The sequence below is a fragment of the Manacus vitellinus genome, unplaced genomic scaffold, assembly GCF_001715985.3.
Source record: "Manacus vitellinus isolate BGI_N305 unplaced genomic scaffold, ASM171598v3 scaffold_33_pilon, whole genome shotgun sequence".
Classification (NCBI taxonomy): Eukaryota; Metazoa; Chordata; class Aves; order Passeriformes; family Pipridae; genus Manacus; species Manacus vitellinus.
In genome coordinates this window covers 7,479,869-7,504,742 of record NW_021940478.1, presented here as the reverse complement: position 1 = coordinate 7,504,742, position 24,874 = coordinate 7,479,869, and the positions used below count along the sequence as shown (strand labels likewise).

General features: G+C 36.8%; 1 protein-coding gene across 2 annotated transcripts in view; it reads right to left on the bottom strand.

Annotated features, from left to right (window-relative positions):
* The window catches only part of EXOC2 (exocyst complex component 2), a 125,119-nt gene that overhangs the window by 2,353 nt on the left and 97,892 nt on the right, over positions 1-24,874 (bottom strand). For both annotated transcript variants that reach the window (XM_008927525.4, XM_018076880.3), the window contains exons 24-27: positions 9,446-9,501; positions 6,224-6,346; positions 3,912-3,973; positions 2,038-2,097 (exon numbers count right to left, since the gene is read on the bottom strand). In XM_008927525.4, the coding sequence (XP_008925773.1) occupies positions 2,038-2,097; positions 3,912-3,973; positions 6,224-6,346; positions 9,446-9,501 (301 nt within the window). The remainder of the gene's footprint in view (positions 1-2,037; positions 2,098-3,911; positions 3,974-6,223; positions 6,347-9,445; positions 9,502-24,874) is intronic.

Here is a 24,874-nt window from a genome sequence, read left to right as displayed (position 1 = left end):
GTGGCCAGAGGAGGACTTAGACACAGAGATTTTATCCAGATGATAAAATTGCCCTTTATATGGCTTTTCTTCCAGCTGAAGATCATCATCTTCAGAGAAACATATTTGTAAAACACACTGGCAAAAGGACTATTAGAGAGTGTCATAAGATACTTTTGTAAGGAAAATCCAGAAACTGCCAGGCTATTTACCATCCAATATCCCTTAGCAAGGTTCTGGCTTTTCTTGTGCAGTTGAATTCTGAATTTCAATTCTAAACCTTGTCTTTAGAAGGTATTTTGTAGATTTCTCTCAAGAATCATGGCTGAAAGATCAGAGATGGTAGGATGGATGTTCTAGGAGAAACATTAATTCACTGGCAAACATGTGTTTTTGTCCCTTACTGATAAACTATGTACAAGTTCATTTTGGAGAATAACAATGGTTCATTTACATCTATAGAGCTGTCAAGAAGTTACTTGATGCAGTAGATAATATTTATTATAATCCACAAACTAGAAGTGTAGGAGCAATGGTATTGTTGGGTCTGTTGTAGAAAATATTTATGGTAAGAATGGAGATGCATTAAGATGTTTTACAGTTCTGGCTGTGTGTTTTATTTTCTCTGTATTCTAGGGAATAATGTGATCTCTTAACTTTCTGCCCTATTTCAAAAACAAGCTATATAGGGCAAACATGTATCACCTAAGCTGTGATTACTGAACAGCCAGTAACAGAAAAAAATTACACTGTGTGTTAAAAAAGTCCAAGCTAGCCCAGGAACAACGATTTAAACCACAAAAATCAGTATCTCCTTCCTCAGCAGGTCCTCTGGAAAATGACAATGTCCACATTCATCATTTAGCATCATAATAATGACTGCGAGTGAACAGACATGAACAGCTCTCAATCAGTGCACAAATGTGTTATTTTACACAAATACATGTAGATTACAATGAGCTGCCTAGAACAATGACAATTGTCATGTAATGACCTGGGAAACAGAACAAGTTTTGCACTGTCTAGGGCTCAGAACTCTGAGGCAGATGTAAAAATGGTGCAGTTCTTGATTCTCATTTGTCTCATGAAGCTCAGATGCTTGTGACTAAGTGAGAAAAATAATTCTACAGGTGTTTTGGAAAGTCCGGGTTGAAAGAACTCTCCCTACTCAAAACTGATTTCTAACTTCAACAAAGCACAAAAGCTAAGTAAGAAAGAGAGATATCTTGAGACTTGTTGTGGCTAGCAAAGAGTAGGTTTGAATAAACAGACAGAGGACATCTGGAAGAAGGTCCAGCCCACAGACCATGGGCTGCACAAACCGTCTCTTTATACAAAATATTCTAAATTCTGACTGTTAAGTGAAAACTGATTTGGTGCAGGAAGGTACAACAAAACCAACCTCAAATTCAAACCATCTATACTTACACTACTATACTCATTACAAATATGTCCTAGTTTTACCATACTATTTTTTCAGCTATGCTTGTAAAACAGACTACCAAATGCTAGGTTGGATGCAGCAAAGCAGCTTGGTTGTCAGAGATGGTCATGGTGGAGAAGGAAGAACCCAAAATTCCTCCTCCTGATGTTAAGAAAGAACCAGAGGCCCTTATTTGTTTTTAAAATGAAACAGGTCAGTTTTGAGAGTTCCCCATGTATCAGCTGGCAAAGGCCTGGACTTTGTTCTTGGCCATTTTTTTATTGCAGCTAAATTCAGTAAGACAATACAATGGACCTCACAGAAAGTATAAGATTAACAAGAAAGGCTAAAATAGACTGAAATTACAAGACGAATACAAAGCTACATTGAACTGATAAGACTAGGATGGTCAAGCAGGATATGTCACAAAGCCATTGGCTCTTCTGTGTAATTTAATAGGTCATAAACAAGGACTTAGCTTATTCTTAACTCTGTCCAAAGAGGCTTCTGCTCTGTAATTCAGAAGGGTCAAATACAGTGAAAGTTAACCCTCTTATAACAAAGTTGTCTTATAAGAGTAAAGAGCAATGGCTCCAGAGACTGAAAAGGAGACAAGAAGGTGTGATTGTACTCACTTTCTGTCAGTCCCACTTGAGAGCTGAGGCAAGGCTTCCAAAGCTTGCTTAAAGCTTGATCTACAAGGAAAACAAAAATGCTCAGATTCCACCGGTACGAGTTTCAGCATTCACAGTTTCTCCCTATAAATCCTATGAAGAGATGCTGTATTTCATCCCTTCTTTTTTTTTTTTTCAATAAATTGACAAAATATTTACCTGAGACCTAATATGCATGTGCAAACTGAACATAAAGTAGCATGCATTCAAGCAGGTCTCTTTACATTCCTAATGTGATGTACACCATACATCAACAGGAAATGTTAAACCAGTAGCTGGTTTAAGACTGTGCTTCACATCCTGGGCTCTTAAAGAATTAACAGATAGTTGCCAGCCTGCCCTCTGCCTCAAACTAAGTGGCCATCAAGTGCATGAAGAACAGATAAAACATTGATTTTGGCTTTCTGTGCTCAGTAGAGAGGTCATGGCATTCTCCCTTACAGAAGGGTGCCCACAAAGAGAATTACAGTAGGTTTGCATTGAGGTAATGTAGATTATAGAATAATTTAGGTTGGAAGGAAGGAACATCTGGAGATCTTCAGGTCCAACTCTGCTCTTAAAGTAGGGCTAATTTCAAGGTTAGAGTAGGTTTCTGTGGGGCATTTTCCAGTCAAATTTTGAGCAACTCCAAATATGGGGTTCCCACCTCCCTCTGGGAAACAGATGTGGAATAGGAGTGCAGGGAATGATGCAGGACCTGCACACAGGTACAATCTTTTCAGCAAAAATTAGTATGGTGACTTGTGGCAACTACTACTAGTGACAAGTCCAGGAATATAAAGGTCTCAATGAAGCTCCAGCTTTCATGGTTCACTATGCTTTGCCCCATGATGATTAGAGACAACATAATTTTCATTTTATCCAATCTGAGCCAGTGCCAAGCAGTTTTCTTCCAGAGGCCTTCACCACCACCAGACACTCAGGATTTTGAAATGGAATGCAGTGACACCATAGGACACTATCTGTGACACTAGGAAGACACCTTAGGCCCTCAAGCCCTGCGATGTCTCCTACAAACTGTTGATTAGGTAAGATGACTAAATTTCCATCTGCAGAGACATATAATGCTAATCCTAAAAGAAGTGTAGGTAAATAAAATACTGAGTGGATCTGTCCATATCCAATTCCCAACATAATCACCCAGAAATTTTGATCAATCAAAACTTCTGACAGCTATCTTAGCCTGTTTTTACATGCCTTGACTGCATCAGTTACTGATGCTGCTCATGCTTTTCATTCTCCCTTTATATTAATGTCCCACACTATTCATCTTTGGTCTTGCACCTCAATGAGATATGATAAATAGGTCGAAAGCCTTTTGAAGGCTTTGATTCTAAGAGACAGTTTGAAGTTGAATTTTCTTTCCCTGATTAGGTGTGTGGAGAAGGAGTAGGGTATTATATAAGCTCATGGAGAGCCCTAATTCTCCATATCCCTATAAGGGGTATCTGCCAGTGTCTGGTTCTGTAACCTCTCTGATGTATCTAGCAGGTTATTTGTTGTATGGTTTATGAGATTGCTGTGAAATAATGGATAAAACTCAGCAACATCTGCTTCTGTCTTGCTTTAGCATAATTATCTTCAGCAGCTGTATTGCTGTTAAGAAGTTTTACTTTTTCTTTTTTGAGTGGCAAATACTGTCTAAAAATTCAAGTAAAAAACAACAAAAATCTAATATTTTCTTTGAACTGATAAAACCTTGCTAGTCATCTGTTTTTCATATATTTGCCTAGATCACATATTCTATTTGAAGTAAAATTCTTAATTTATGTGGTTTTGCATGTTTACCAAGGATTCAATTATGTATGGAAAAAAGACATTACAGCACATCTTACTTGCTTTCAGGTGTTAGGTATATGGCCACGGTATCTCTCAATGCACAGATTTCAAGTTTCGCCTAAAGAGAGAAATACAAATATTCAAAAGATGACATAATGTCCTTTCATCAAGTGTATACCAGTATCCCACATTTTTGAGAGGCAAATACTATTGCACGCTGGAGTTGCAAGCAGCCTTGGCTTTTAACAGTTTATTTCCTGTATTTTTCGTTGCCACACTGCTATGTCAGGAGACTGCTATAAAGAAACAATGTCATACTTTTGATTCAAGTCAAACTGTTTGCATGGTCACTACGTAGCAGTCTAAAACACTGGTTTGTCTCCCAGTAACAGTAATAAATCTTCAGTTCTGTTCCATCTTTTCTGTACTGTGATAGAGAGATAGAAGGATGCAACCTTAATTTTTTTTTTTTGGTGGTAATTAAATACCGTGAGCTTAACTTCTCACAGAACTGCTTGGCCAGGGAGGAAGGAAATACAAGAGTACAAAACCCTGTCAATACACATTTTATTCTTGGTTCTTCTGTTGAATTTATTTTTTTCCACCAGATGAGGAAGTAGAATGATTGTACTCTGTTTCTCATCTGTCACCTGATGTGCACAAAAGCTTGAGGATTTTACCCCTGCACTGTTACTGTGTCTAGGTATTGATGGTGGAGAACAAACTCCAATATTAAACAAATTTCATATATCCTTTAGTCTTTGAAAAGCAATCATTATCATCACAACTTTTAAATGAAGTAGAAACATTCCGCAAATGATCATTAAGCAATTTCATTAAAAATATAAAGTGAACTTCATCAAAATTCACATTCTGTTCTTGTTCATCATAAAGTTTAATCCAGTTAGACATTACAGTAACTGATCTGCACTTAGACACAACTAATATGACATTAATCTGCCAAAACAAAACTTTCAAAAACGCAACACACACATCTAATTCCAGTTCTAATGAAAGGCTTTGGCTTTCTAGGTATTTCCCTCATCTCTCCCCCAAGTAGGAAGCCAGCTAAGATTTATGCTTTTTTAGAGCCAGAACAAAATACGACATAGCCACCCACCAATTTTATACTCATAAGAAGTGCTTTTCTCACCACAGAATATTTCACCTCTTTTTGTATACTGCTCCAAGCTCAAGATTTTTGGGCTTTCCTACACATAAGATTCTGGAGTCTTTTCTACATTTTAGGAGATAGCAGTACCACAGGGAAGTGCCACATTCTCAAGTACCACAGCCTAAATAAACCTGGTGGAAGGGCGAACCCTGCAAAACTGTTGGCCATGGGATGTGGGAGTACAGAGTGAGACCTGAATGAGTATTTTTTCATCAGCCTGATGAGGCTCAGATCACTCTCACACTGCTGCTGCCTGCCAGATAGGATTTTCTATGTTTAGAGGAACAGAAAATGACCATGAGTGACCAATTTACAGTAAGGAGAGAAAATCCTTTCAATTATGGGTTTAGGCAACAAGTCCATACAGTGGGTTGTTTAGTCAAACAGAAGGGATATATGGGTATCTTTGTTGCTATTCACTGATTTGGTTTTAAATAGGGAGTCAATCTTATTTGGCTGTGATCTTACTACATTAATTCTCTGTCCAGTGCCATTACTACCAGCAACTGGAAAATGAGGCCTGCAACTGATTAATTATTTTCCTATCATAATGCAAGAATGCTGCCATGTGCAATGAAAACAGGGAGTTTGCTCTTCTTCTGTTACAGTCATAGCAATCACTGACTCAAAGAGACTTTTCTAAAAGAGTTTTTTTTCTTAGGGTTCCTTAAAACCTATCCAATAGCAAGTACATCTACCAATCCAGTTGTAAATGAAGAAAGCAGAGTAAGAGAATCAGTTCTACCCATGCTACTCCTAATATAGAAATAGTGTAACAGACAAGTGACTAGTTCTGCAAAGACTCACAAAATCCTACTACATATTTTCAAGACTTTTAAACCTCAAAATATCACAAAATTATTTTTTCTTTTAAAGTAATTTTTTTATGTCAGGCCAAAGACAGTATTTAATGACATTTCAAACAGATATCATTATGATACTTTTTATCTCATAGGATACAGGTAAGCCTTTTGTGCTGTCTGACACAAAGACAACACTGAAATAAAACCAAACACAAGAACCAGTATCCCAAAGGGTATTTATCCATAAATCTGAAAGAGGTTGTATACTAATCCTTTTTATCTCCTTGCTTTCACTGCTACAATAAATCAAACAAATACACAGATTATACCTCTGTCTGTTATTCTCAGTTTTCTAGATTCAGATGTTTGACAGTACAAAGTATTCAGGTACCTGTAAAGCTCCATTTTTGCTGAAGGATGAAACACACTGCATCAGTCGGCTCAGTTCCTCAGAGACTGCTTCTACAACCCTTGACATTACTCGAGGAACTAAGTCTTTGGAAATGGTAAACACCTAATTATTAAGAAAGAAGAACTGTAAGCACAATACATTAACAGAAATATTTTCTATAGTAACATTTCAATAATAAACATTAAACACTTTGACTGAAAGGACACCTCCATTTTTATCAACGGACAAAAAAAATTCAAAAGCAACTGGAATATGAAGGATGTCGTCTGATTCTTGCCCTGCACTTTGACTAATCCCTTCTGTTAATAGCAAAGTTAGCTCTGTGATATGTGACAACAACCACCTTCTTGCAATGCCAAAAAGCGGCTAGACTTCAAAATATGTGCTTTTGGCTGATGGATGCAGGTAGTCAGGATGGTTGTACATAGACTGTTGTCTTGTAAATAGCACCTTTAATTCAGGGCTGTGTGACTGGCTGACACAATTACACATTCAGCCACTTTTACCCATATATTTTGCTCTTTCTTCTAGACTCCTTTATTTTTGACAATGTCTCTCAAATGTCTTCATGCTCTGCAGAAGACAAAAGCATTTTAAAGGCTTTAAGAGTATGATGGTGTCAATGGATTTTTATCTAGATTCTGCCACTGTCACCATTTATTGGATCCCTGACAAAAATGGTATACCTTACTGGTTTTCCCACAGATCAAGACCATCTTTCTAACTGCTTATTTGTACAACTTTTTTAAGTGGTACTTGGAGCCTCCACTTAAGGTTCAGAATAGCAACTGCAACACAGAAGTAAATATTAAATCTACGTCTGATGGAAAGCATGAAGAAACCATTCTTTCTTTAAGGGAACTTTAAGGAAGCGAGAAATTGTTGGTGAATGAAAAAAAAACGGTATGATTTTTCTGCACAGAATTGAGGAAAATGCAGGCCAAGGGGCTGGAATATAGGAGGAAGTGAGATTATAAGTTAGACAGACCAAACTTCCATCAAAACTAAAAGGTGAAGACAAAACTGCACTAAAACTTCACAGGGCTGGGAGAGGAGATGACACAAGGAGTTGAAGATGAGTGCAAGAAGGAAAATGAACTGCATGAAGTTTTGAAACACTTTCCTGATTTTTGCTTTAAAGTGGTCAAAAGAATTAAGCAGTAGAATGATTTTGTTACTAAAATACCTTTGCTTTATGCAAAGTCTAGATCTCATGTCTGACAAGGAAATGTAATTGACAGAAGATATTAATACAGGTGTGTAAAAATAAATTAATGGGAAAAAAAAAAGAAAGCAAGATTCCTACTCAGTTTTTAGGGATTCGATAATGTATCAGGGATTGGATCCCATAAGGTTGTCTGTTCCAAAAGGCAGGTCTGTACCATAGGTCAAGTACAAAGACCAAATATATGTCACCTATCAGGTGTTACCAGTGCTAATTCCAACACACAGGCTGTTTTCACTTTTTTGGATCAAAACAGTTACATAAGTGACATACTTAGCTGTACAGTAAGAAAAAAAAAAACAACCAGTAATGATCTGGAAGGGGGTTATCTTATTCAGCACCAAATATTGCTGAGCAATTCAACACAAACTGACCAGGAATGTGCCCAAAGATCTACTGAGAAGATAATATTTACGTCCCCAATGAGCACTCTTTAAGTTACTTTACAGAATCCAGGAAAAATAATTCTCAGCATGGGTGAATCATCACAAATTTGCACTAAGGAGCCCTTATTTTGATTTCAGCTAAATTTAAATTCAAAAGTAAAGAAACAATTTTCTTTCTGCTTCAGTCCATCCGCACTGTTCATCTGATGGTTAATTTTTGCTGTTTCAAACTACAGAAACTTGTAGCTTTACTAACTAAACTTAAACCTGACCCAGCTTACAGATTTTCACCAGTGGAAATGGGAGTTTCATCTTGACACATGTTTTCGTATTTCTGTAATATTTCACATCTAGAAATCTATGAAGCAATTCTATTTGGGCCAGAATCACTATCAGTCTCAATGAAGAGAGCAAGGCAGTGCACTTTTCTGCTGCAGCATTTTAACAAGTATGTACGTTTACAAGATTAGCTCAGTAAATCACTAATGCCTTTGAATTTTTTTAAACAAAACCTCTAATTTTCATTTTAATTAATTTCCACTACATTGAAAAACAACATCAAAAATGAGTGTCATGTTGAAATATATTTTTGGTGTTGCTTATTCTTTCATTTGGAAGCATTTTGTAAAAGCAGAGATACTTCTGTGAAAGTGCTTCTGCTATATTTAACAATGAAATTGTATCAAAAATACTGTGTCCTATTTGAAGTTTCTGAAAATATTTTAATTTATTTAAATCCTTGTAATTTAGGAAGAAATAAAATAAGCAAAAGCCTCAAATGAATCTCATCAGATTTTAATCACACAGAAAAGGTAGGGCAGCTATACCTTTTAAAAGGCAAGAGTGATATTACTACCAATGGTTTTACCAGGAGCAACAGTAATCTGGTAACACTCCTGATGATTAGAAGGAAGGAGTATGTAAAACACAGGCTCTAATTTAAAGGACCATAGAAAATACCTGCATATTATCACAGAAGGCTAAATAACTGCAGCTCCTCCAAGCTTATTATATTAAAAATAATATTTTAATATGCATTCCCTATCCTAAGCCGTTACCTACCTAAGTATTTCAAACACTATTTGAGCTGTACAGACACTATAAAACTTTCTGGTTTTAGGTTTCTTATTTTCATCATATGTACAAGACTGACATATATTGGCTTTTCACTCTGAGTGGCATGTGTTGAACGTTTCTTTCAAGGTGAAATGTAAGTTCATTCACATATGTTGTGGAAAATAAAGTTAATCAGAGAAAGTGAGCATCATAACTATCTATATATCTATATATTATCTGCATGAAAAGGGAAGAATTAGCTCTAGAATTTGGCTTTCCTCTTTATCAGGTAATGGAAACAAAAAGGTGTAATGGAGTGTTAGTGAGGATAAACAGGAACTGTTCATCTCCTCCTGCTCGTAAAAAAGTTAGCAGTTGCATTGTTTAGCTAAACCTAATCCAAAACACTTTTACTTATAATGAAGACACTCCAATAGAAGGGTGAAAAACCCTGGTGAAAGTCAGCATTTACCATGAAAAGTATGTTGAAATCAAATTAATGTAAGCATGAAACAATCTGAAGTTTTTCCTCACCTCTGCATGCACAGCAATGATATTCACTAATGCTTCTTTCAAATAGTTTCTGACACCTGAAACAAAACAAACAAAAGAATTGATTACTTTCATTCTGTTGTCTCAACAACACCATAACAGTCTACTGTTCAATACTGTACTTTTTATTTTCATTTTTTTACTACCACTTTTGCAATCAGAGGCAGAAAGAGAAAGTTCCATAGCCACACCACCAGTCTATTTCCTTTTTCAAATCAAATGGAGAAAGGCACATTTCCTTACAGTAAAAGGTTAAAAAACCCAGTAGGTTCCTGTTTCAGTATTCTTCTCTGGCAAGTGAAGTTCACCGAAATTGCAATTTAATAAAAACTTAGCATTGTTAAAAAATATTTTTTTTTGTTTTTATTTGTTTTATGTGTTGCTAGAATACATATACCATGCGACAGATTAGTAAATTCTAAAGAACAGAAAAGACAAGAGATTTTGTTTGTATAACAGTCTTCAGTAAGATCTCACTACTTTATCACCTTCTCTATCTGTAAATTATAATTATAGACAGAAATAGCAAAGACTCTTGTTTCTCTGAAAGTGGTTCAGAAGATATTACTCATGGCAGTTTATAGGATATGTCATGCCTTAGTAGAAATTTCCTTTTGGGGAGTGTGGAGAAGTCAAATAAGCATTTTATTTGCCAAGCATACGAAATGCTTATCAATTTATACTGAAAAGTAAATTCCAAACAGAACAACATCTAGTAGGGTGTGCTTTAGTTAGGACAGGCTCTTAATCGCTCTATGCTGCTGTAATTCTGGAGTAACTTTCCAGACCTGTACTCCAGTTGTCTAAGTTCTAGAGTAGGAAAAAGTCTGAAGTTGCCTCATTTGTTTTTCTGGCTACTTCACTTTGTAGGTAAAGGAAAATTAGAAAGTATTAAACTCATTAAAGTACGTATAAATGCTGGAAGTGCAAACAAAGCAATGAGAAAGGGACAGTGATCCACATGACCTCAACTTCTGATTTGGATTACTCTAGCATGAATCAGAGAAAGTGCAATGACTCCATCACTCCCTTCAATATATTCAATCAGCAGTAAAATATCAGAATCATGGACATAGACTGTTGAGACCACACAACTCAGAGATCACAGTGTGATTAAGTCTGCTGCTACAAAAATTACAAAGTGAACCTTTAATCAGTTCATCTTACTTGCTCCACCTTTCCTCAGATAACACCGATGCAGCAACTTAATCCTGCTATGAAAAACAGCTTAAAAGGAGTTTCCAGAGATCATCAAAATGAGTTATTCTGTGGGAGAACAGAGTATTGTCTCACAACTGCCACCTCAGTCATGCTCATTTTTTTAACCACTGGTCCTACAACTTGCCTCAAGATCTAAAAAGGTGACACTTTTTCTTTCTTACTTAGACAATTACGGACAAACATTTTATAAGAGTAGGACACAAGGACAACAGGACCCTCTTGCATGAGGTACAAACACTTTCATTACTTGCATCTCTGACATGCAATGTGATGCAGCCTGGGAGCTAGTTTAGATGGTACTTCCTGGAGGGCATTATGGATCTGGAAGCAATGGTGCTTGGGGGAAAGTGCAGGGAGAAATGTTGAACAGTGGCTCTTGTTTCAACGTGCAGTCAGGGCGTAGCTGAGCTCTGCACCCAGGTCTGTGTATCAAGGCAGTGTCTGTTTCAAAAGCTCATAGTGAAGAGGCAAACGTCAAAGACAACTTTACTGCTCTCACTAAAAGCAGTTTGGTCTCTGAACACACAAAAGAATTAAGACCTTTTTAGAATAAATGTTCTACTTTCACTCTGGAAGAGGAGCAAATAAACGAAAAAGGTAACGAAAAATTCAGGCCTTTCCCCATCCGTTCCAAAACATCTCTAGTGCCTTTTCTCACTATCTTTATTCTTTTCCTTGAAAAATCTCAATAATTTTTTTTCCATTTAAATTAACCCAGCAACAAGTATAGCAGGTTGAAAACTTAAAATTTCTTTTTATCTTTTTACTGCAAGAAAGTGAGGGAGGAATAAAGCAATACCAGAATTTTTATGAAATGGACTTTTTTCCTCTGCCCTGTAACCTTGCAAAACAAAGCAAGGATGTTACACACCAATACTTGAATCACACCAAAAGATCACAAGTATATGTGGAAATGCAACACTCCTTTTTTCCTCTGCTACTGTTATCCTTATTTTACTTCACTCTGCCACAGTTTAAATCCTCTGCAGGCTTCATGTCACAGAGGGTAAAATTTGTATCACATTCCAGAAGCAAATACGACTTGACCAGACACCAAACGGTGGTATGCAAATCACATCAAGAGGTAGAGGGTGAATTCGGGAGCTGGTTTTCAGTTAACCTCAGTGTGCAAAGTGTTGCTTTTGGTCTGCAAACCTATGCGGTATTCAGCTTTTGGCTGCCTACCAGCCTCACGTTGTGACAGTAGGATCTTTCATGTGGAAACAGTGATTTTACTTTTGCACAAATGCCACACAAGATTAAGATTTTGATTGTGTCCCTTCTGTACGAATCCCTGAGCACTGCCATGGCATGTTCCTTAGTCAATCACAATTTCATTTGTGAACTAAGCAGCATCTCTTTGTCCCAACTGACTGTTTCCCAGTAAGGCATCTCACTCAAACCCTGCTATGCTGGGGAGCCATAAGGGAAATACAGAGAGTGGCCTGCTATGTCAGAGAGGGCACACGTGTCTCCTGCAGAGAGGCAGCCAGCAGACTGAGCTGGGAAAAAGTGTTATCAAGGAGGTGAGTGAAAAGCTGGAATGGAAAAAGACTGAAGTGGGTGGGTTGTGTAAGAGGGTGATGTGGTTCTGAGGAAGAATGCTCATTTCCCACCCATCCCACCTAAAATCCCAAGGTAGCATGCCTCTTCTCATGCATTCATGCAACTTGGCTCAGGACAGGAGCTGCTAATTCTGTCTGCTGCTGTGAGAACCTAAATTAAACAATGTTTGACTGTGTTAAAAGTTGCCTGTCAACTATGTCTGGGGAAACCTTCCACAACATACTTCTTAAAGAGTTAGTCACTAAGTTGCCGTAACCAAGGCCCGTCAACTTCCGAAAGCATGAAATACTAATGTCAGCAACATTGGCTCCAGTGGTTGAACACCATTGCCTGGTGGTGCACAGTTAAGATGAAATGGTTACTTATGTTTTCTAACTGAAGAGCTCAGAATGAATGAGCTCAGGCTAAATGGAATTGAGATAGAACCTATGGTGAAAACAAAGTGAGAGGAGGTTAGTATTGCATATTGCTAGCCTATCCCAGCTGTATGATAACATTATTAACTTAAACCTCAGTGAAAGGGCATAAGCAGACATATTTTTTCTTCCATCCTTGCACTGCACACAAGGACAAATGGGTGAACTGAGAGCTTAAAGGAGATTATTTCTTGCAATCCCAGTAGTACTAATTAGGTGTTCCTGACCTTTCATAGCAGATTCAGTCACACCATGACTGTACGATCAGGGGGCTCATCACCAGCACGCATATTTCCTCAGTTTCTTAAACAGGGTTTGCGATTTAAGAGCAGATAATTCAGCACAAATTGTGCAAAGCTAAGCAGCTTAGAGACAGTCCATGTGGATGAAACTGTAGCTGCCTTAGCTGCAGCATGTACTAACCTGAAAGACCTTGTCTTGGTAAGCAAAACAAACCAAAGATGGAAAGAAGATGCAAGTGCACTCCAAAAATGCCAGGTAATGGAACCAGACAGGGAAAGAATGGAGCACTGTCTAAGCCAAAGAACAATACAGCACAAGAAAGAATGGAAGATATAAATGAACTGACCATCAGTAAATTTAGACAGGAAATCGTAGGTCACTGTGTAACAGGTTTGTTCTAACTATGCTATGAAATATGTGGGTTTGTGACAACCATTGCTGCAGGGAGTCAGTTTTCTACCATGAATAGAACATAAGTAAAAATGGGATTTCACCCCAGCCCTTCTTTTTGTCTTATTTGTGAAGGATTTTAATTTTTGGATGTGGAGACAAAGCCAAACATATCTGAGTGTCAGGACCTGCAGGCATAGTTAATAACTGTACTATATTTTGAAAAATTACAATTAAAAAATATCCAATTTCTGATTTATATCACTGCACTGTTTGAGGCAGGCTTTGTTGAAGCAAAGTATTACTCTTCTGGAGTATAATTCACTGGAAATACAAGCAGTGGCATCCAACTGTGAATTTGTTGTGAAATTCGTTTCAAAATGAAAAAATTCTGTCTAGAATAGAATTTTTGTGCATCTTTCTCTACAACTGTTCAGCAGCCCACGCAACTACAGTTTTTGGGACTCCATGCTGCCAGTCCTATTATATGGCACTGAAAGCTAATGCACCATATAACTGTAGGTTGCAACTATTAGGCTAATCAAGTGAAACATAACATTCTTAAGTCTAAAATACCTCTTATTTAGCATATTGAAGCACAAACACAATGCCTTTCCATAGCTTCTGACAGAAATGTGTTAAAGAAAGTCTCAACAAGCCCATGCAATTTCTCTGAGGAAAATGTTGTTATTCTGTTATAGCATAAATGCGTTCCACTCCCACTCTATTCTGTATACCAAAGACTGACTTGCTGGAATTCTAGCTGTCACTAACAAAGCCCCAGTACTGCTCTAAAGAAAAATGGATGGGAAGACTTAAGACATAAAAATGAAGGACAATTTCAGCCATCAACTATCACAATGGCTGATAGAAGCTTTAAAATAACATCTTCCAATTTTGGACCCTCCACTGTACTTTTTACTGGAGAACACCTAACTAAATTGTCCAATAATCTCCAGTTTATATCACCTATTAATTTTATTTTTTTTTTTACAACTGAAATGTGTCAGATAGTCAACATTTACATGCAATTTTAGCAACAGTGTAAAGCTGTAGCAGGGATGACTGTTGTGAACTATGGGAAAAGCAGAAGGGAAAAAAGATTTGTGGTTCTGAGGAGTAACAGAAATCAAGCTTTTAGCTTGCCAATACAGGAGTCATTCAGGAGATATTCAGATAGTGTAGTACTACCAGTTGTCCCACTTATAGTTCTCAGAGATATGTTTCCCCCAAGTACTTATATGACAGTGTTATACTATGAAACTTCCAAAGTGACTGAATAAGCATGCAAGAGCAGGAACTCCAATCCCACATGTGTAATTCTAAAACACAGACAGGCTACAAAAAGTTGCATGCACAAATAGAGCAAAGGCTGCACACACAGTAAAACTGAACTCATCGGGCTGCTTTTTCTGTGCCATTAGCTAACACAGGTCTTCGAATGTTTCCAATCCTTCTACAGTAACTTGATAGATGATATGAAATTCAAACATTTTTAAGCCTTCTGCAGACACAAGAGTTCAAAGAATGAGCTGAAGTTCAGCTAGGACAACTGAAACACACAGGAAACTTCAACCCAGGCAGCCTTGGCTTGATGCACTTTAACTCTTGTGAGACTGGAACCTCATTTGAGACATACAACTGGAAAGGTAACCTTGCTGCTGTCTCTCACTGAACAAGTCCTTCAGCTTACATGCCGTGCAAAAGGGAGGAGGGGAAGACATGCACATAACTGTTTAGAAAAAGCAGGTGATGTCAGCAGGTACCTCTGCTTACTGGTAGTAAGCCAGAAATGAGGATGAGAGGCTATGAAGGGTCAAAAGAAAAGAAAAAAGTTCTGAGGCAAATTCAGTCAAATAAAAATCGGATAAGACTATTAAAAGCTACTGCTCTTGTCTGGAGGAGCGAAAAGCCATCCACAAGAAGTTTTACAGTTCAACAGCCGTCACTCAATTTTTTTTTTTTAATAAAGCAAAGAAGGCTGAATGGTTCTTAATATATTGACCAACCTACCAGTCCTGTTTCAAGACTGAGTTGACTGACTTATTAGAAACCTAACCTCTGAGGGACTGAAACAGAAATGAATGTTGAGTAGGCACAGAGCCACCAATTTAGGGAACAACAGAGAGCATTCTGGCCTCTGTAGGGGGTCAGTGCTTAACTGGGCAAGCAACTGCTGCTGGTGGTACCAACGTTCTGAAACGAGAGTACTAAATTTGTTGGCCTTGAGGCTTGAACATGACTTGGTAGAACTAGGAAAACTGATGCCTGGGAGTCTGAAATTTTAAATTTTAAAATGCATCCAATTGCATGAGATATTTTTTACAATTTATTGTTCTGTTTGGCGGGTTATGCCAGTAATAGTCAACCAGTCTGAAACATCTTTTTTTTCCTGATTATTTTTTAATAAAAACTTCCCTGAAAAAATAATAGCAAATAGGACTTGGTGATTTAAAGATATTAGTATTTTTCATACCCAGCTGCAGAATACTGATACTTGCCTGCTCCTGGACATTTCATTTGCTATGTTGATAGTAAATTTAGAGGAGGACAAATGGAAAAAAAGTATTTAATCTGCTCTTTTCTAAGGAAGGCACTGTTTTTTAAAATTTTTTTATATATATTCTTTACAGTTACATTACACCCTATTGTAACATTTAACTGAATCAATACTGGAAATGCTAATCTCCAAGCTTCAGATATATCATACCAAACATTACAGCAAGTCACATAAAAAGTGTTCTGAACTGTGTCAGTTAAGTTCCTGCAGCTCTTCTGTAAGTTTTTAATCTGCTATATGAAACTGCTGGAAAAAAAAAGCTGCACATAACTACTGCAAGTCGTTAATCAGTGCTGTGTAGTGCACATTAAAAAAGAAACTAATGAATGGTATCCACAAAGCCATGTAACTCTTTTAAACAGTCTGATTTTAACTGTTAAGTTTCCTCTAGGTTCTGGTTGCACTGCAGCTGCAATAGCAGTATTTAATACCTGATTTAACTACAAGTATCCCAGCACAATTTCCAGTGCGGTCAAAACATTTTTTTTTTCCTCCTTATGGTCACAATATTTTTTTCCTCCTTGCAAATCCGGTTACCAAAGCAGTACTACGGCCTTGCAGGATACCTTGTGGGATGGCAGATGACTATTTGTATGTTTGCAGCTCTTGAAAAGGCAGACTGTGCTCTACAACACACCAAGTGAGCACTGTCCTGCCCTGTGCAGTCTACTCAGGAATTTCAAGCTTAGATGGACGCCTCCTGACAAACCAAGCTGCCCAACACACACCACAGAATTTCACTTTTCAATCTTACCTAAACGCCAACTTCAGTCTAAAATCAAGTAATCTCTTTCTGAAAACTAAAAATATAAACAGGTAAGGCAGAATGGGTAGGAGGGGGAAGAGGTACTACAGAGTAAAACACTGAGGTCACATCAGGTCATCAGAGCAGTTCAGCACTGTCTCCATGCAGAAGCTACTAGAAGAATTGAAAAAAACGTTATCTGTACAGACACATCTTGGTTCAAAAATTTTAATTTAAGAAATCTACAGAATAGCTCTAGGCTTCCTGTACTTATGGGTGACTGCCTGACACCTCCAATGCATGGCCAAGCTCTACCAACTACCTTATCCCAAGAAATGAACTAGAGGCAGCACAGACTAAAAGTGAAAATTCAAATGAACACCACAATATTTTTATTTTTAGGATGTAGCATTCCAAATAAACATGACATAAAATGTTCTTCACATACAAAACATTTCAGAGGCTTGGCTACTGAACCGTGAACTATGTATAGCAGAAACCAGTTTCAATTATGTTGATATTGTGAAGCTATTTTAAATAAACTTACTACTTGATTTTTTCAAAGCACTTAACTTGGATTTGAAAAAAAATATACAATTTGGATTTAGAATTAAGCATCCAGGATGACAAGAAAAAGGGTGATGCCTGCTAACCACGAGGACCAACAGCATGCCTGAGGCAACATTAAATGTATTTGAATAAAGGTGTTGGCCCCCAAAACTATTCAGAAATTTAACATTTATAATCAGGGAAAGTTTAATGTGACTGACAGTCTGTTTAATTTTGTATGTTTCCAGAACAACAAACTGTATTTGCCACATTAGAAAATGCCCTAAATTATTTAATGTTTCCGGAAAATTATTTTAAAAGCTAGCTACTATTTGCAATTACTATAGTAAAAACAGTACCTAATTTAGAAAAGTAGTCTTTTATTGCCAAGAAGCCTATAACTTTCAAGATAGTCCTCTAACTGTGGAACTGACAGAAACCTAACTTGTTTGCAGACATGAGCCTTTCATGAACTACAGCACTAGTACATGGGTATGTCATGCTATTTTACTGAAGCGTCCCCACCCACACAGTGATATCATCTAACATGACACCCCGTAGATGTTAAAAAAAATATATAAAAAAAAGTAGAGATGTGATTTGGAATTTCCCCATGGACATAACAAAGCAGCTCACCTCTACTCTTTACAACAGCACACAGGTTTCTCCCTTCAAAGACAGTTGATAGGAAATCAGCTTCAGATAAAAGTAGTACCAGTGGCCTGTTTTCTAAATTAAGGCAGCTAGACAAGCCTGTTTGTTTCTTCCTAATTACTAAAAATGTATTTGTTGTCATGCTTTGTTGTTTGCCCTGAATAAAAACATTTTTTGAAAACTGTTTGTAGGATGCTAAAAGTAGAACCCTTATATCTGGCAGTAGCTCTAAAAATAGAGGAGCTCCACCAGGTAACAACCTTTACCACCACTTAAGCGACTTTATTTATTTATTATATTCGCTCCTCATTTTGACTCACAAATAATTTTGAAATAGATTTAAAAAAGCTAATAATGAGTAGCTGTCAAAAAGCAAATAATAAGAAGTGCAAATAATGGCTTTTGTTTACTTATTGATTCTGTTTTACCCAAGGAAATACAGACACCACCTTTGAGAAAATTAAATGGCCATTATCATGTTTAGTAAATTCCTTCCTTCAAAGTAAGATTTATGCAATCTGATTAATAACGCTATTTTTACAACATTCATACATGATTATATTACATATTCTTAAAAATATGTGCATGGCATATTAACAAATAAATACAGTCCTATGTGCAAGAAAAGGGAAAGTTGGAGGAAAGTAATTATTTAAAACCAGTCTAGAACAAAAGACACAATTACATTGTGCATTCACAGATTGTTATGGATGCATATGATACACCTGAGCCAGCTTAAATGTCATACAACTGCTCTATTGTTATTAAAGTGGAAAAACCCACTTAAAAATAGGGACTCCAGAACCTCATTTGAATTTAACCAAGAATGTAAAATTTCTCACTTGGCCACTTCCTGCTATTGCTGGAAACATTCCTCCTTTAAACGGAGATGGATTTCAAGGTACTGTACTTAATGTTGTTTTGAAAGTACATTAAGAAGAAAATGTGAACGTGTAGGCAAACTGGAAACTCTCTGGAGAGATTACCCACTTATTTAACCACATTTCCTGTTTTTTAACCCATTTGTCCTAAGTCAGTCCTTAGACTACAGATAAAAATAGATATAAGTGTGCTATAAATAGTTCATTAGCAGGTCTTTCTCGGTAAAACTGAAGACCTTTTGATAAATCTATTGTTCTTACTAGCTCCATACTAATTAAACTGTGAATCAGATGAATGTTTTCTTGAAATTCTTATCTGCATAGCTCACGGTAATTATAAATATACAGTGCCTTAGGAATCTGAGAAGTCATCCCAGGAACTAATAGTAACCTAAAAAATACCTATCAATAATTGAAATTTAACAAACTTACTGGCAATCAGCGTGGGAAAGTGCTTCTACAAAGCACAGTTCTGAAACAAGGCAGGACAGAGGCTGACTGTTGAGAATCAGAACCTTCCTAAATATTTTGAGATCTGAAGGCCAGAGCACTACATCTTTGAATTAGTTGCCTTGCATTTATTTTCAGCCATGACACTATGTTGATCTAACACAGTGAATGTCATTTGAAGAACCTGACATTAGTAGCCCCAAAACTACCTTCTAAAAATATCAAAAATGAAGGCTTTCAAGCCTTAAGTTTTTGAGCTATTCTAATTCAAGCAATAGAAATTACATCACGATGTTCAAAGAACCTGAAAGTTCCTGTATTTCAGCTGCCTTGGAGGAGCAACATCTCTAAAGACTGCCAGTACTGTGATTAATACCTTTGTCTATGCATGAACTTCAATATACAAGAGGGAAATAACAAGCGAATAATACTAGTTCTGTGCCTTTTTGCATAGGCCAAACTCAGATATCTTTAAAATAGAAGCTGCTGAGGGTGTTCTGAACTTTCTGCTACTCCATTCAAACCACAGAATGATCTGATGGATAGTTGAATAGGTCTATGCAATATTGCTGCTTTCTGTTCCTTAACACACACACTAAACCCCACTGCTTCCTGGATAGAATACAATTTGCTTTATTATCAAGAAGAAAAGGAGCAAAATCTGTAATGGCAAAAGACTACAACAGGAAATGTGAAGCTCAACAGTGCTTCACTTGGGAAGGAGAGATGTTTGCTAGCATTAAATACTTAAAAGAGGTGCAGGCAGCTGAAGGCCAGTCTGATAGGTACACATGTTCTTGGTTTGGGGGGTTGTTAAGAGATGGATTTACTTTCATTTCTTCCATCAAACACAATAACAAAGCATAAAGGGCATTTTACCAATCTGGACCTGAAGGTCATGAGAGCAAAGGATGCTGCATACCATCCTTAGAATTGAACCATAAAGACTCTCAAATTACTCATATTATTGCAGAATCAGCCAAATTTCAACCCATTAATTTGGTAACAAGAAAGGTAAATTATGAAAGAAAAACAAACATAAGAATCTGAACAACATTTAACCCCAAATCCCTAACACATTAACATAAAAAAAAGTACATACATACTTCAGAGCTTACAGCCACTTCATCTAAGCATGCAGAGTTATCAGCTCACCCAAATCATCAATTGTAAACAAATGCATCAATGACCCTTAACTGAGCCCAGTATTTGAGACACAGGACCCACAGAAACTTGTCTTTTTATTGTTGTCATTTAAGCACTAACAACATTGTCTGGCAGAGTTACAGCCATTACACAGTATTCTACATGCAGCTGGCCCACCGATGTGTGCTTGTAACCCATAAACTCAGCCTTGTGACAGAACAAGAATACAAACACTTCACAGCCAACAGTGTACTGCCCTACAGATTTAGTATCACTTAAAAGTATCCTACCGTTTCTACTTCAGCTTTGGTTGAATTAAAGTGGCTGTAAGTTTGACTCAAGGGGAAACCCAAGCGTATAAATTAATTACAACTATCAGATATTGAAGTAGGTGGTTTGAGATAGATGAAAAAAAAATTGCATAAGAAAAGCCATTTAACCCAACATAACATCCAAACCAAACCCATTTTTCTTCCTGAGTGGAAAAAAATAGGTTCTGAAGAAAGAAATTTATGTGTGAGACTCTTCGATGTAACAAACCCTCCTTCCTGACATGAAAATTAATACATCTAAGGATGACTCAGTATTACCCAAACTTTTTCTACCACCAATCCATTAGCTGTAGGATGCTGCTTCGCTTCCCACAAGAAAAATTTTTAACAAATTCCCTTCCTCTGCCTCCTTAAGTTTCAGCACATAATAGTCACAGCATTATGTACGTAAGTTCTATTACCATTAGATTTCCACTACAAGAATAATTTTAATGCTGAAGGATTTTCTTTTGAAAAAGCAGAAACTGTTAATAGTCAACATGTAAGGTGATGAAAACAGGGCTCATGTCCCTCATATGACCAGGTTCTCACCAATTTTAGCAGTTTGTAATACAATACTGTGATCCTTCAGTATGCATCCAGGAAACGTGGCAGAATGGGAACTTAACAGCTCTTTTCTGGGCACAGAACATTCTTAAGTTCTTAAAGTCTGCGAGTAAGAGAAACACGAAGGCAAGACACAATATTGTATTTAAGAGGAAACAGACTACTTAGTGTAATATACTTACTTTATATAAATATTTGATGTATATTGGACATATTTTCAGAAAGCCACATGCATCAACAGTTTTCTCATTAAATGAGACCATGCTGACCAAGAAACTGCTCTGCTGTTTAAAAGCTCTCAATTTTTTTTTTTTCAGTTTCTGGAGAAAAATTGAGAAACTGTGCAACAGACCAGTTGGTGGGTGGTGGACAACTGAAGAGCATCATCATCATCTTATAAAACTAGTACCAACATTCTTCTGAAGCCTGGTACTCATCTTGTTTCCAGTACTGTAATCTGTTTGTTATTTATTTCCAAATTCTTCACCAGTGAGCCTCTTAAGAAAAAAGAAACCAGTTGTAACCCTTGACAACTCTGACAGAGGCTTCCAAAAGCCTGAGTGTGATAACTCATCATATTTGGTTGTCTTTGCCACTCCCAGACACCTCTCTCATTTTACAGAAGTGTGGTCACACGTCCAGTGGTGTCAGTGGAGATCACAGTCAGCAACACAGACTAACTGTCATATTCCCCCCAGATATCCCCATACAAGAGGATTTATGTAATGGCAAGAAATGTCAGTTTAAAAAGATGTGTTTCACAGGTAAAAGAGCGTAGCTATATGCATCATAAAGATACAGGATGACCGATTCGATGGGAAAAGCAAGTAACTTTTTTAATTGTAAGGTATACTAAAAATCAACATCTCTATCAAAACTGAGAACAGCTGAATCCAAAAATCTCAAGAAGTATTTCCTTTCATTAACACAAACCAAGCATGGTCTGCAAGAACATTAATTTATTTCTTTCAAACACATCATTTTTAAGGCACCATGAAGGTGTCCTTTCAGGATTTTATAAAACCTAAAATTATTAAAACCTTTCAAAACACAGACTCACTCAGGAAACTGTATGTTCTTCTCATAATTCCTGAAGTCACTGGTACTGTAATAATAGCCTGTCAAATGCAAAATGACAGCAATTTCATACACGAAGAATGGGCTTAGAGATATACTATGTTTATGAATTTACTTTGGTTGTCACTCAAATATTATTATTATAAGAAAAGAGAAAACTGAAGTCAACCTATCCAAAAGAGACTAATTTCACAAATAAAGTACTTGGAACACTACAGACACTAATAATTTTAGTGTCCGGTTTTGGTCTGTGTCTCTCTAACCTTCAAGCTATGGGAAAAATCTCAGTCACCAATGAAACACATCATGCACTTATTACAGTGACTTAAGACAGATATACTTGGGTAAGTAAAAGGCAAACATGACAAGAGGAAGTAGAGTATGGACCTTTTACGTTTTTTTTTAAGTAAGAAAATTCAAAAGTAGTGCTTTGAGAAAAAGATTACAAGTAGCATTAAGATACACAGTTTTCATGGTTTTTACAGTAGAGTTTTGTTAGTAGCATTAATGGTTTAAAGTTGCTATTTCTACTGGCTTATATGAATATAGAATGACAACAAGCATGTAGCACATGCATAATATAAAAAGCCTAATACTTTTGGAACCTGATTCTGCAAAGATCTGTGAATGTTTCTAACTTGAAAAAATGCAAGCAGCCAGCACACCGAAAGAAACAACAGAACTGATTCTTAATATTTTTACACTTTTTCTTCCAAATTGCTTTGTGTATCATTTGTGTATATGGGATTTTTATTTGTCCTTAGTAATTAAATTCAGCAAATCGGCAACCAAATCAAAGCCAGGGTAGTAACTTACAAGCAAATACTAACAAGTAGCAGTATTTTATAGGTACAGTGGAACTATCGAGTCATGGGAAAAAACTGACCACAGAAAGGGACCTTGGTTACAGATCCAGTAGATTCTTTGGAAGACATAGTAGGAGGCTGTTCTCTGCTTCATTTCACCAAATTCTCAAATTTGAATTATACAGTAAAATCTAGTTATTGTTTATATTTTTCTTCTCTAGACTTGGCAACTTGGAATGACCTTGAAGAGGCAGTCATCATTTTGACTTTCAGACAGTCCTTATTTCTACCAATGTACGTATCTAAAACTGTAACATCTACTGCACTTAAATGCATGTAGATTAGCATATCAAGAGCATACCTTAAATTTATGGAAAAAAATGTCATAAATTCAATTTCATGAATAATTTTATCTATCTGTTTAAATACCTAGTGAGTTGGAACCAAGTAACAGCACCTTTTAGACATGTTACTGCAGTACAAAAGAAAACAACCCAAAAATCCAACATAAAAACCACCCAACCAAAACCCAACAACCAAAGCACAACAACACCCCCCACACCTTACTGTTTTACTCTCCTAGAAAAAAATGAGAGAAAATTTTTGCAAGACACATACGGTATTCAGTGAGACCACATATTAATTCTATTTATTAGAGTGAAGGTTAGAACTTGCACTGACTTCCAGTGCTACTATTTCATCATTTTTCACTTCCAAGCTTCGCTCAATCCCTACAGCATTTTGAAAAGGGCATGGATTTAAAATCAAGAATGTCTTTGCATGACCTGAACAATAGATCCTTAAAAACTGTTTAGCCCAAAATCAACATTTGGAAGCTATCTTGACTCAGGAGTGACCCACAATAACTGTAAAGCTTAAAATTTTTCACAGTTCAAAGTAAAGGCTTTTAATAATTTTTAATTACTTCAACTGCCGAACAAGTCCAACACTATAATTTCATCCACACATCAATAAGTTTAAGTGTTTCATTAAATTTAAATTGCTAAAGAAAGTTTAAGCTAATGAAATGCTTTTTATTACAATGAATCTGCTGTACTGTTAGAAATTGATTGTATTTTCCCACTTAAAATGTAAGAGTTAAAGGGCTTGATAACTTGGCTATGGAGAAAATACGCTCCAGGCTGAATTTTGTATAGAAAGCTGAGGCTTTTTGTTACACTAAAATTTTTAACTTAACCCTCCCCTTCCCCCGGTCTGTCCAGTGTTACTGAAGTACTAAGGAGACAGCTACTTTCCCACTCAGCTAGTAGGATTCCGCTGTCAGTCCTGTGGCAAGCTACATCTTGAAGACTGCATTTTCATTGATGTTTTTAAAATGTTAGAAATGACAGCGTACATTCAGGGTAAAGAAAATAAATAGTTTTTACTACTCTTTCATCTTGAAATCAGTACTGTTTTATGCTCGACCATAAATCTCTTACGCAACACTTTAAACCACAATCAAGAATGTGAACTGACCAGTGGGTTCAATAAGGGCGTCGAGGTTTTTGGATCTCCCTTGTTGAGTTGTCTGGGGCAAATTCCAGATGTTTTAAGATGATTCTTTGCATCTGCACAGGAGGTACTATAATGCTGTATTTTGTATGGCCCTTGAAGTATCTCCACCACAAGACATTAAGAGCCTTTTTAAGGTGAGAACACTCACTGTTATGGATTGTTTCCAACCAGTACCTATATGCTCAAGGCTAATAAGACAGAACCATTCTCTAAGCACAAGAGTGTGAATTATAGGAAACATACAGGCAGCTCCATGCACCAAAAAGTCTGGTAATTTTGATAGAGGTGAGTTTGTTCAGACCAAGAACATG